The 13,121-nt window shown below is 32.4% G+C and overlaps 1 protein-coding gene across 1 annotated transcript in view; it reads right to left on the bottom strand.

Moving 5' to 3' along the window:
* Positions 1 to 13,121, bottom strand: part of LOC127617571 (adhesion G protein-coupled receptor A3-like) — a 126,495-nt gene that overhangs the window by 24,173 nt on the left and 89,201 nt on the right. Inside the window, 2 exon segments of the mRNA XM_052089545.1 lie at positions 6,203 to 6,278; positions 6,281 to 6,329. Of these exon segments, the coding sequence (XP_051945505.1) occupies positions 6,203 to 6,278; positions 6,281 to 6,329 (125 nt within the window).

Below are 13,121 nucleotides of genomic sequence, written 5' to 3'. Positions count from 1 at the left end.
AGAATTTATAACATATATAATATTTATTATTATTCATTATTGTATATATATAAATATACTGTTTATATAGAATTTATAACATATATAATATTTATTATTATTCATTATTGTATATATATAAATATACTGTTTATATAGAATTTATAACATATATAATATTTATTATTATTCATTATTGTATATATATAAATATACTGTTTATATAGAATTTATAACATATATAATATTTATTATTATTCATTATTGTATATATATAAATATACTGTTTATATAGAATTTATAACATATATAATATTTATTATTATTCATTATTGTATATATATAAATATACTGTTTATATAGAATTTATAACATATATAATATTTATTATTATTCATTATTGTATATATATAAATATACTGTTTATATAGAATTTATAACATATATAATATTTATTATTATTCATTATTGTATATATATAAATATACTGTTTATATAGAATTTATAACATATATAATATTTATTATTATTCATTATTGTATATATATAAATATACTGTTTATATAGAATTTATAACATATATAATATTTATTATTATTCATTATTGTATATATATATATATATAACTGTTTATATAGAATTTATAACATATATAATATTTATTATTATTCATTATTGTATATATATAAATATACTGTTTATATAGAATTTATAACATATATAATATTTATTATTATTCATTATTGTATATATATATAAATATACTGTTTATATAGAATTTATAACATATATAATATTTATTATTATTCATTATTGTATATATATAAATATACTGTTTATATAGAATTTATAACATATATAATATTTATTATTATTCATTATTGTATATATATAAATATACTGTTTATATAGAATTTATAACATATATAATATTTATTATTATTCATTATTGTATATATATAAATATACTGTTTATATAGAATTTATAACATATATAATATTTATTATTATTCATTATTGTATATATATAAATATACTGTTTATATAGAATTTATAACATATATAATATTTATTATTATTCATTATTGTATATATATAAATATACTGTTTATATAGAATTTATAACATATATAATATTTATTATTATTCATTATTGTATATATATAAATATACTGTTTATATAGAATTTATAACATATATAATATTTATTATTATTCATTATTGTATATATATAAATAAACTGTTTATATAGAATTTATAACATATATAATATTTATTATTATTCATTATTGTATATATATATAAATATACTGTTTATATAGAATTTATAACATATATAATATTTATTATTATTCATTATTGTATATATATAAATATACTGTTTATATAGAATTTATAACATATATAATATTTATTATTATTCATTATTGTATATATATAAATATACTGTTTATATAGAATTTATAACATATATAATATTTATTATTATTCATTATTGTATATATATAAATATACTGTTTATATAGAATTTATAACATATATAATATTTATTATTATTCATTATTGTATATATATAAATATACTGTTTATATAGAATTTATAACATATATAATATTTATTATTATTCATTATTGTATATATATAAATATACTGTTTATATAGAATTTATAACATATATAATATTTATTATTATTCATTATTGTATATATATATATATATATAAATAAACTGTTTATATAGAATTTATAACATATATAATATTTATTATTATTCATTATTGTATATATATAAATATACTGTTTATATAGAATTTATAACATATATAATATTTATTATTATTCATTATTGTATATATATAAATATACTGTTTATATAGAATTTATAACATATATAATATTTATTATTATTCATTATTGTATATATATAAATATACTGTTTATATCGAATTTATAACATATATAATATTTATTATTATTCATTATTGTGTATATATAAATATACTGTTTATATAGAATTTATAACATATATAATATTTATTATTATTCATTATTGTATATATATAAATATACTGTTTATATAGAATTTATAACCTATATAATATTTATTATTATTCATTATTGTATATATATAAATATACTGTTTATATAGAATTTATAACCTATATAATATTTATTATTATTCATTATTGTGTATATATAAATATACTGTTTATATAGAATTTATAACATATATAATATTTATTATTATTCATTATTGTATATATATAAATATACTGTTTATATAGAATTTATAACATATATAATATTTATTATTATTCATTATTGTATATATATAAATATACTGTTTATATAGAATTTATAACATATATAATATTTATTATTATTCATTATTGTATATATATAAATATACTGTTTATATAGAATTTATAACCTATATAATATTTATTATTATTCATTATTGTATATATATAAATATACTGTTTATATCGAATTTATAACATATATAATATTTATTATTATTTATTATTGTATATATATAAATATACTGTTTATATCGAATTTATAACATATATAATATTTATTATTATTCATTATTGTATATATATAAATATACTGTTTATATAGAATTTATAACATATATAATATTTATTATTATTCATTATTGTGTATATATATAAATATACTGTTTATATCGAATTTATAACATATATAATATTTATTATTATTCATTATTGTGTATATATATAAATATACTGTTTATATAGAATTTATAACATATATAATATTTATATATTTGAACAGTGAGAAAAACGGATGTCAAAAATGTTATAAATTGAATTGCATTTTAATGAGGGAAATAAGTATTTGACCCCTCTGCAAAACATGACTAAGTACTTGGTGGCAAAACTCTTGTTGGCGATCACAGAGGTCAGACGTTTCTTATAGTGTAAAGTTCTGCCTGGTGGTTGTTTCAGTGCAGTACATTAATGTTAAGCAGTCTTTATGTTATGCAACCCTGCACACAATGTGTAATTAATTCAACATGTTCCACGTGCTTCAGTTATTTGATTATGCTTTGTGTCAAGCATACATGGATAGACGGATGAAGACTGTAGCTAGACAATGCAAAGTATGCTATTTTAACAGCACATGTAAATGTACAAAGTTTGCTTTTATATGCTAAAGGAAAATAAGCCTTCATACAGGTAAAAATGCCCCAAAAAATCTATTCCAGAGGGCAAACATGACCCCTTCATAAAAAGCCATGTTGTGAAGCACTGACACAGATTCTCTCGCTCGTTCCCTCTGAGAGTCCATCAATCACACGCTCTGCTCAGGCAGGAAGGAGCTGAGGTGCCCATCTCACCGGGTCAACAGCTTTGACCTGGCATCCCTCCATACAACCGTGCCAACCTTCCGTGCACACGTGTGTGTGTGGGTGTCTCATTCAGTGCTCTGATGGACTCCAAACAGACACTCATAGCATTCACACTCTTCGTAAAGTTGGCTTTTAGTTCATTGTTGTTTGCTGATGTCATTAGCTCATCGTTTAACTTAACAAGGTTTGTTGACTCTCACCGTAATTGAGGTCAATCGTGTGTCTTGCAAGATGTAGCTTTCTCTTCAAAGGCAAAGATTGCAGTTAACGTCATATAAAAGTAATTGAAATGGTGTCAAATTGCAATTAATGTGCAATCTATCTGGGGAATACCGTAATTTCCGGACTATAAGCCGCAACTTTTTTCCCACGCTTTGAACCTCGCGGCTTATACAATGACGCGGCTAATATATGGATTTTTCCCGCTTTCAAATTTTATAAAAAAAAATTAAAAAAAACATTCTGTGACGTGCCCAGTTTTTTGGCGGCGTGAAGCTTTCATTAGACCAATGAAATTGCCGAACGGGTTAAGGTCAAAACAACTTTTTTGTTTACTGTTTAGATTAAATTGAGCGCTCAAACTTCCCATCATTCTGATTACGGTAGTAATTTTGTCACCCTCACCATGGCAAAGACACAGAGAAATGCATTTGATGCTGCTTTCAAGTTGAAGGCGATTGATCTGGCTGTTGGAAAAGGAAGCGCCTTGCATTGGTGTATGAATGTGTGTGTGAATGGGTGATTGGGACACAGTGTAAAGCGCTTTGGTAACCTCTGAGGTTAGAAAAATATAAGTGCAGACCATTTACCATAAGATGTTGGAAACAGCAGCATGAGGAATTGACTACAAAAGCTGAGGCTATTCTGAGGCTATTCAACACCGAAGGAGATGACTTCAGTGCACAGGACGAGGAAGATAGTGACCAATGACTTTCTTGGTAGGCTACTGTTTACTTCAAATGTTTTATTACAAGTCGTGTGTGGCAGCGGGGGCGTGGTCAAGCGCCCGTCCGGGAGAGAAAAGCTGTAAGGGCGCTTACACCTGCGCTAAATTATGTCTAACACCGGTGTCTAATTTCAAGTGACCTGCTTCACGTGTCCTTCTTGGGAAAACTGTCACACGGGCACCAGTGTGACAGTTTTCAGCAGGGCACTTGACGTTCCAGGTAAGGCTTTTAATGGCCACAGCAATGTTTACAATCAATTTTATAAAGTTTCTCAATTCTTCTATGTGCCAACACTAGACTGGCGTGTGTCACTCTCTCAGCTCTGTGGCTGCTGCCTTTTTATGCCGCTCTCCCATGCTTACTGAAATTAGACACCGGTGTTAGACATAATTTAGCTCAGGTGTAAGCGCCCTTACCGCTTTTCTCTCGGACGGGCGCTTGACCACGCCCCCGCTGCCACACCGTGTTTCGTGAAAGCCTGAGTAAAGTTCATTTGTTTCAATGTACCGGTAGGCACCTGCGGCTTATAGACAGGTGCGGCTTATTTATGTTCAAAATAATATTTTATTTAAAAATCAGTGGGTGCGGCTTATATTCAGGTGCGCTCAATAGTCCGGAAATTACGGTACTTCTTTTCATTAGTCAGCCTCACACTTAGACTTGGTGCTAGTCTGAGACCGTCAATCCACGCATCTTATCATGTGACTTGTTGAGTGTGTTACCACGGAGACCTAGTGCGTGTGGAGGCTTCACGCTATTCTCCGCGGCATGCACGCACAACTCACCACCGAGAGCGAGAACCACATTATGGTCTGGACTTATATAGCGCCTTTTTTTAATCTTAGCGGTATTCAAAGCGCTTTACACTGTGTCCCAATCATGCACACACACAAACTCACACACCAATGATGTCAGAGCTGCCATGTAAGGTGCTAGTCTGCCATTGGGAGCAACTTGGGGTTCAGTGTCTCGCCCAAGGACACTTTGGCATGTGGAGTCATGTGGGCCGGGAATCGAACCACCAACCCTGTGATTAGTGGCCAACCCGCTCTACCACCTGAGACACAGCCGCTAACAGGAGGTTACCCCATGTGACTCTACCCTCCTTAGCAACCAGGCTAATTTGGTTGCTAAGGAGACCTGGCTGAGTCACTCACCATGCGCTCACTGAGGCGAGAACCACATATAGTGACCACGAGGAGTTACCCATGTGACTCTACCTCCTAGCAACCGGCCATTGGTTGCTAAGGAGACCTGGCTGGAGTCACTCACCATGCTCCCAGGCGAGAACCACTATAGTGACCACGGGAGGTTACCCATGTGACTCTCCCTAGCAACCGGGCCAATTTGGTTGCTAAGGAGACCTGGCTGGAGTCACTCACCATGCTCCACGAGGCAGAACCACATTATAGTGACCACGGGAGGTTACCTCATGTGACTCTACCCTCCCTAGCAACCGGGCCAATTTGGTTGCTAAGCAGACCTGGCTGGAGTCACTCAGCACGCCCTGGATTCAAACTAGCGGCTCCAGGTGTGATAGTCAGCGTCAATACTCGCTAAGGTACCCAGACCCCCTTCCTCCAGCCAGTTTTAAACTCAAAGGCATTAATTTAGACAAAAATAACCCTGGAAATATTTGACGATTCCTCAACCGATCCCTTATCTAAGACCACGCCCACACTAATATATATTTGTTTAAAAAACATGAATTTTGGTAAACATACAGGCTCCGTTCTACACTGAAAATTGAGACTGTGGAAAACAGTGACGTATGAAACTGAAACCTAAAACGTGCAGAAATATACAAAACATTGTGTGCATGAAATCAAAACTGTACTGAATCACTGCTGAATCCAACTCAAACAAATCTGTTACATTTGTAACATCAGGTGCCCTACCTGTGGTGCACTATGTAGGTGATGATGGAGGCAAAGAGGCAGAGCAGCATGACAGCAGTGCAGGCGTACACCACCGGTGCAGGAACTTCGCCGGATACGGAGGAAACGACAACACCTTCTTCAGATCCTGAGAGACACACAGACAGAGAGAACCAGATTTCAACAGTCTGAAGAATATTATAGGATACATTAAATGCACTATTATCTAACGTATTGTGTGCAACCCTGTTACCACATAATGTTCTCACGGTTATCCGTGTGAAATTACTGGATATTTATTGGCAATATAAGTTTGTCAATACCTGCAAACCTCTGTTGCTAGGCAACTAGAGTTGGTTTACTTTAGGCGACAGTGCAGCAGTTCACATCCAGAGAAGCATTTAGAGAGCTCTCTCACATGATTAATAAAGGAACTTAAAGGTAACAAATGACTCTTATGCACTGATTCTTTTAAAATTTAGTTTGATTCAGACAAATGACTCTTATGCACTGATTCTTTTAACATGTAGATTGATTCAGACAAATGAATCGTATGCACTGATTCATTTAAAATGTAGTTTGATTCAGACAAATGACTCTTATGCGCTGATTCATTTAAAATGTAGTTTGATTCAGACAAATGACTCTTATGCGCTGATTCTTTTAAAATGTAGTTTGATTCAGACAAATGATTCTTATGTGCTGATTCATTTAAAATGTAGTTTGATTCAGACAAATGACTCATATGCGCTGATTCTTTTAAAATGTAGTTTGATTCAGACAAATGACTCTTATGCGCTGATTCATTTAAAATGTAGTTTGATTCAGACAAATGACTCTTATGCGCTGATTCTTTTCAAATGTAGTCTGATTCAGGAACAAATGACTCTTATGCGCTGATTCTTTTCAAATGTAGTCTGATTCAGGAACAAATGACTCTTATGCGCCGATTCTTTTCAAATGTAGTCTGATTCAGGAACAAATGACTCTTATGCGCTGATTCTTTTCAAATGTAGTCTGATTCAGGAACAAATGACTCTTATGCCCTGATTCTTTTCAAATGTAGTCTGATTCAGGAACAAATGACTCTTATGCGCTGATTCTTTTCAAATGCAGTCCGATTCAGGAACAAATGACTCTTATGCGCTGATTCTTTTCAAATGTAGTCTGATTCAGGAACAAATGACTCTTATGCGCTGATTCTTTTCAAATGCAGTCTGATTCAGGAACAAATGACTCTTATGCGCTGATTCTTTTCCAATGTAGTCTGATTCAGGAACAAATGACTCTTATGTGCATCTCTGATTCAAATTAAGCAAGAGAGGTTTCGTGTAACTTACCAAATAAATGCTTGACAACAAAAACAGAATTCTGATGAAACTCTGCCGTCATGAACTTCATTATATGCCTCGTTTTGAAATCTGATCATGATTCCCTGAATCGGCATCAAAGCGAATCGTGATGTCTAAAGATGCTCACCGCAACAGGAGAGGGAATCTATGGGCTGAAATATGTGCCACCAGAAACTGAATTTGAACCATTTATATTTGAATTTGAATGGCTAAACTTGAATAATTGCATTGAAAAACTGAATTTGAATCACATCATTTGAAATTGTATTGTTTAATTAAAATTGAATTTATTCAAAAACTGAATCTGAATTGTATCATTTGAAATTGAATTTATTCGTTTGGAACTGAAGTCCAATAAAATTTGATCCTCACTGAAAATTGAACTCTCTATATATCTTCACATTCACTTCTCACAATTCAGATTCAGTTCTCAAATTCAATTTCAAGTTACTGATACAGACATCCGGGTAGTTGGAGGATGAAGGAAGAGCAATCGAGCGCAGATCGATAGATAGCGTTCATTGGCGCACAGGACTCCTCTTGGGCCAATCAGCACCAATGTTTTGGAGCACAGTACGTTACCCGCCATGAAACTATGGAATTACGATTGTGTCAATAATAATGAATGTAACTTTATAAAACTGAACGTAACTTTATAAAACTGAACGCAACTTTTTCAGAAACTATGAAAAATATTCCATTACAAAAGAAGAAAAACACAATTAAAATGAAAAAAAACTCCGTGTCTCTCCTGAGAGCTCATCTTTACAGACTGATCGTAGACGATTATTAGACGATCGAAGGTCTCATATAATATTAAATTATATAATTATAGGTCAAATATTATTTAGATATTGTTAGTAAGTAATACAACAAAGCACTGACGTATTGCATAACTACAAATCACCGCGAGAGCTTTCCAATATGCGCGCCACTGAGTGACGTCTGTACATCCGGGTCAGAGAGCACCTGTCCATCAAAAGCTCACTATCCAATCAGAGTAGATCACTGTTAAGCCCACCCCCACGAGAGGTTTGTCTCAAAACAGCAAACGAAAAACTGCGAAGCGTAAGCGAAATCTGTGGCAATGTATTCAGAATCCACGATTTGCGAAAACGAATCTTTGAAAAACATTAACAAAAAATGAAGCATATTTGAAGAGCCTGTTAAATTCGATGCGACTGAGTTCATTTTTTTTTTCATTTTAATTGTGTTTTTCTTCTTTTGTAATGGAATATTTTTCATAGTTTCTGAAAAAGTTACGTTCAGTTTTATAAAGTTACAGTCATTATTATTGACACAATCGTAATTCCATAGTTTCATGGCGGGTAACGTACTGTGCTCCAAAACATTGGTGCTGATTGGCCCAAGAGGAGTCCTGTGCGCCAATGAACGCTATCTATCGATCTGCGCTCGATTGCTCTTCCTTCATCCTCCAACTACCCGGATGTCTGTCTCAGTAACTTGAAATTGAATTTGAGAACTGAATCTGAATTGTGAGAAGTGAATGTGAAGATATATAGAGAGTTTAATTTTCAGTGAGGATCAAATTTTATTGGACTTCAGTTCCAAACGAATAAATTCAATTTCAAATGATACAATTCAGATTCAGTTTTTGAATAAATTCAATTTTAATTAAACAATACAATTTCAAATGATGTGATTCAAATTCAGTTTTTCAATGCAATTATTCAAGTTTAGCCATTCAAATTCAAATATAAATGGTTCAAATTCAGTTTCTGGTGGCACATATTTCAGCCCATAGAATCAATGATCTGTTCAAACCCGACAACCCCAGAATCAATCCAACCACACAGCACAATAATTATATATATATCATTATAAATAGCGATAAGATGTGTTTGCAGAAACGTCTCTGAAACATCAAATAAAAAACACTGCACGATTTCTCAACCAAATCACACTAGAACAAATTACAGCTGAGGTTACGCAACCATTTAACATTATAAAAGGGGTCATGACAGCGATTGTGTTTTAACAGGAGCAGAAGAGAGCTTGTGAACACATGCAGACCACCACCACAATAACATTCTCTACGTCCACATCACATGTCCTTTAAAAGCTATTAAGCAAACGCCGTTATGAAGGTTTTCATAAATTCAGAGTGTGACTCTTGAGGTACTCAACAGCACAGGCTGAGAAAGTCCTTTAGGGAGCATTTTAATATTCCAACCTTATTTAACCGTGACAGTGCAAATCTAAAGGTCTTATTAAACATTGTAGAGAAATCAAAACATGCTCAAATCAATGGAGAAGTCGTCATTTGCTCATGCTTAGGGGCAAATTCTCTAAACAGTTGTGTCACTTTTGCATGTGATAATTCAGTGCAAAACCAGCATAATCTTCTAGTTACAGAAATAGAAATAGTGCTCCGTCTTTACTATTATTGAATGTTTAATTCAGTAAAGAAATTCACTGCAACAAATCCTCTTGTTATCAAGTGTTTGTGTCATGTTTTTCATTTGAAGTTGTCTAAAATACATTTACTTGAGAAGCAACATATAATATATTCAGACTTGCTTTAAGAGAATTTAGCTTAAATATACGTGTATTTTGCATATACGCGTATTTTGCATATACGTGTATTTTGCATATACGCGTATTTTGCATATAAATGTATTTTGCATATAAATGTATTTTGCATATAAGTGTATTTTGCATATACGTGTATTTTGCATATAAAGCGTATTTTGCATATACGTGTATTTTGCATATAAGCGTATTTTGCATATACGTGTATTTTGCATATAAGCGTATTTTGCATATACGTGTATTATGCATATAAGCGTATTTTGCATATACGTGTATTTTGCATATAAGCGTATTTTGCATATACGTGTATTTTGCATATAAGTGTATTTTGCATATAAGTGTATTTTGCATATAAGCGTATTTTGCATATAAGTGTATTTTGCATATAAAGCGTATTTTGCATATACGTGTATTTTGCATATAAGCGTATTTGCATATAAATGTATTTTGCATATAAATGTATTTTGCATATAAGTGTATTTTGCATATAAGTGTATTTTGCATATAAGTGTATTTTGCATATAAGTGTATTTTGCATATAAATGTATTTTGCATATAAGTGTATTTTTGCATATAAATGTATTTTGCATATAAGTGTATTTTGCATATAAGTGTATTTTGCATATACGTGTATTTTGCATATAAGTGTATTTTGCATATACGTGTATTTTGCATATACAGTGTATTTTGCATATAACGTGTATTTTGCATATACGTATTTTGCATATAAGTGTATTTTGCATATAAGTGTATTTTGCATATAAGCGTATTTTGCATATAAATGTATTTTGCATATAACGTGTATTTTGCATATAAGCGTATTTTGCATATAATGCATATAGTGTATTTTGCATATACGTGTATTTTGCATATACGTGTATTTTGCATATAAGTGTATTTTGCATATACGTGTATTTTGCATATACGTGTATTTTGCATATACGTGTATTTTGCATATAAGTGTATTTTGCATATAAGTGTATTTTGCATATAAGTGTATTTTGCATATAAGTGTATTTTGCATATAAGTGTATTTTGCATATAAGTGTATTTTGCATATACGTGTATTTTGCATATAAGTGTATTTTGCATATAAGTGTATTTTGCATATAAGTGTATTTTGCATATACGTGTATTTTGCATATAAGTGTATTTTGCATATAAGTGTATTTTGCATATAAATGTATTTTGCATATAAGTGTATTTTGCATATAAATGTATTTTGCATATACGTGTATTTTGCATATAAATGTTGACAAAATATTCTTATATTCACTAATACTTAACTGCAGTGCTGTTCTCACGCCTCATTATTAGAGTTAAATGTCATCTCATGTTACCTTAAAAGAGATCAAACAACTATTCAACAATGAAAATATTTCTCAACAATATTATATTGTTGTCGATAACATCGACTAATCATTTCAGTCCTAGTTCTAACCTGTGTCATGTTTGCCAGACAGACTGTTTTAAGGGGTTGGAGGTCGGCTGGAGTGCCCTAATTTCAGAAAAGATAAGCTACTCTATTTACTGGTCGGCTATATTCTGAAAAATCGTCTTGTATGAAAACAGGAAGGGTTGTGGTGTAAACATTTCCAGCCAGAGGATTGATTAACTTTAATCATTAACACAAGCAGCACGGAATTGATACAGACTCATCTGAGCGCTGCGAGTCCCCGATGATCTCCTGCTGACTGATTTCATGAGCTTTTCAGCTGAATGTCACGTCACTGCCCACTATTCGCCTCACTGAATTAACACAGGGGTTTGAGATGTCCCCACCGAGATGTCTTATGAGTAACACAGACTGACTTTATTAAACGTGCTCTCATAAAAGTCCTGACATGATGCTCTGTGATGTTAGGCAGGTGCTTTTAATGTTGTGGCTGATCAGTGTATATATATATATATACAATGTATATTTATACACACAGAATTTCACTGGTACTGTCGTTAAAATAACTGAATCAGCAGCTCTTGTATGAGGCGCCTCATGTTGTGGACAGAGCATGAAAGGGCATTTATGAAGCGTGTTCGGTGCCAGAGAAAAAGTACAGTAAAATAGTGACGAGGAGGGCGGGGCCGGGCCGTGACTATGCATGCCCGGCCCCCAATTGAGCTAATCAGCTGAGGAGAGGGTCACTAAGTGCACCAGAACGCAGCAGTTTGGGAGAGAGAGAGAGAGAGAGAGAGCTACATGCAGCTGCCATGTGTGTGTTTGTGTGTGTGTTAGTGTGAGTGTGTGTGAGTGAGTGCGCGTGAGTGTGTGTGTGAGTGTGTGTGTGTGTGTGAGTGTGTGTGTGTGTGTGTGTGTGTGAGTGTGTGTGTGTGAGTGCGCGTGAGTGTGTGAGTGTGTGAATGTGTATGAGTGAGAGAGTGAGAGAGTGTGTGTGTGTGTGTGAGTGTGTGTGTGTGAGTGTGTGTGTGTGTGTGTGTGTGTGTGTGTGAGTGTGTGTGAGTGTGTGTGTGTGTGTGTGTGTGTGAGTGTGTGTGTGTGTGAGTGTGTGAGTGTGTGTGAGTGAGTGCGCGTGAGTGTGTGAGTGTGTGTGAGTGTGTGTGTGTGTGAGTGTGTGTGAGTGTGTGTGTGTGTGTGAGTGTGTGTGTGTGTGAGTGTGTGCGTGAGCGTGTATTTATCACTTTGTGGGGACCAAATGTCCCCATAAGGATAGTAAAACCCGAAATTTTTGACCTTGTGGGGACATTTTGTCGGTCCCCATGAGGAAAACAGCTTATAAATCATACTAAATTATGTTTTTTGAAAATGTAAAAATGCAGAAAGTTTTCTGTGAGGGTTAGGTTTAGGGGATAGAATATAAAGTTTGTACAGTATAAAAACCATTATGTCTATGGAAAGTCCCCATAAAACATGGAAACACAACATGTGTGAGTGTGTGTGTGTGAGTGTGTGTGTGTGTGAGAGTGAGCATGTATTTATCACTTTGTGGGGACATTTTGTCGGTCCCCATGAGGAAAACAGCTTAGAAATCATACTAAATTATGTTTTTTGAAAACGTAAAAATGCAGAAAGTTTTCTG

This window comes from Xyrauchen texanus, chromosome 24 (assembly GCF_025860055.1).
Source record: "Xyrauchen texanus isolate HMW12.3.18 chromosome 24, RBS_HiC_50CHRs, whole genome shotgun sequence".
NCBI lineage: Eukaryota > Metazoa > Chordata > Actinopteri > Cypriniformes > Catostomidae > Xyrauchen > Xyrauchen texanus.
The sequence above is the reverse complement of the archived record's forward strand: the minus strand, read 5'-3'. Positions and strand labels throughout refer to the sequence as shown.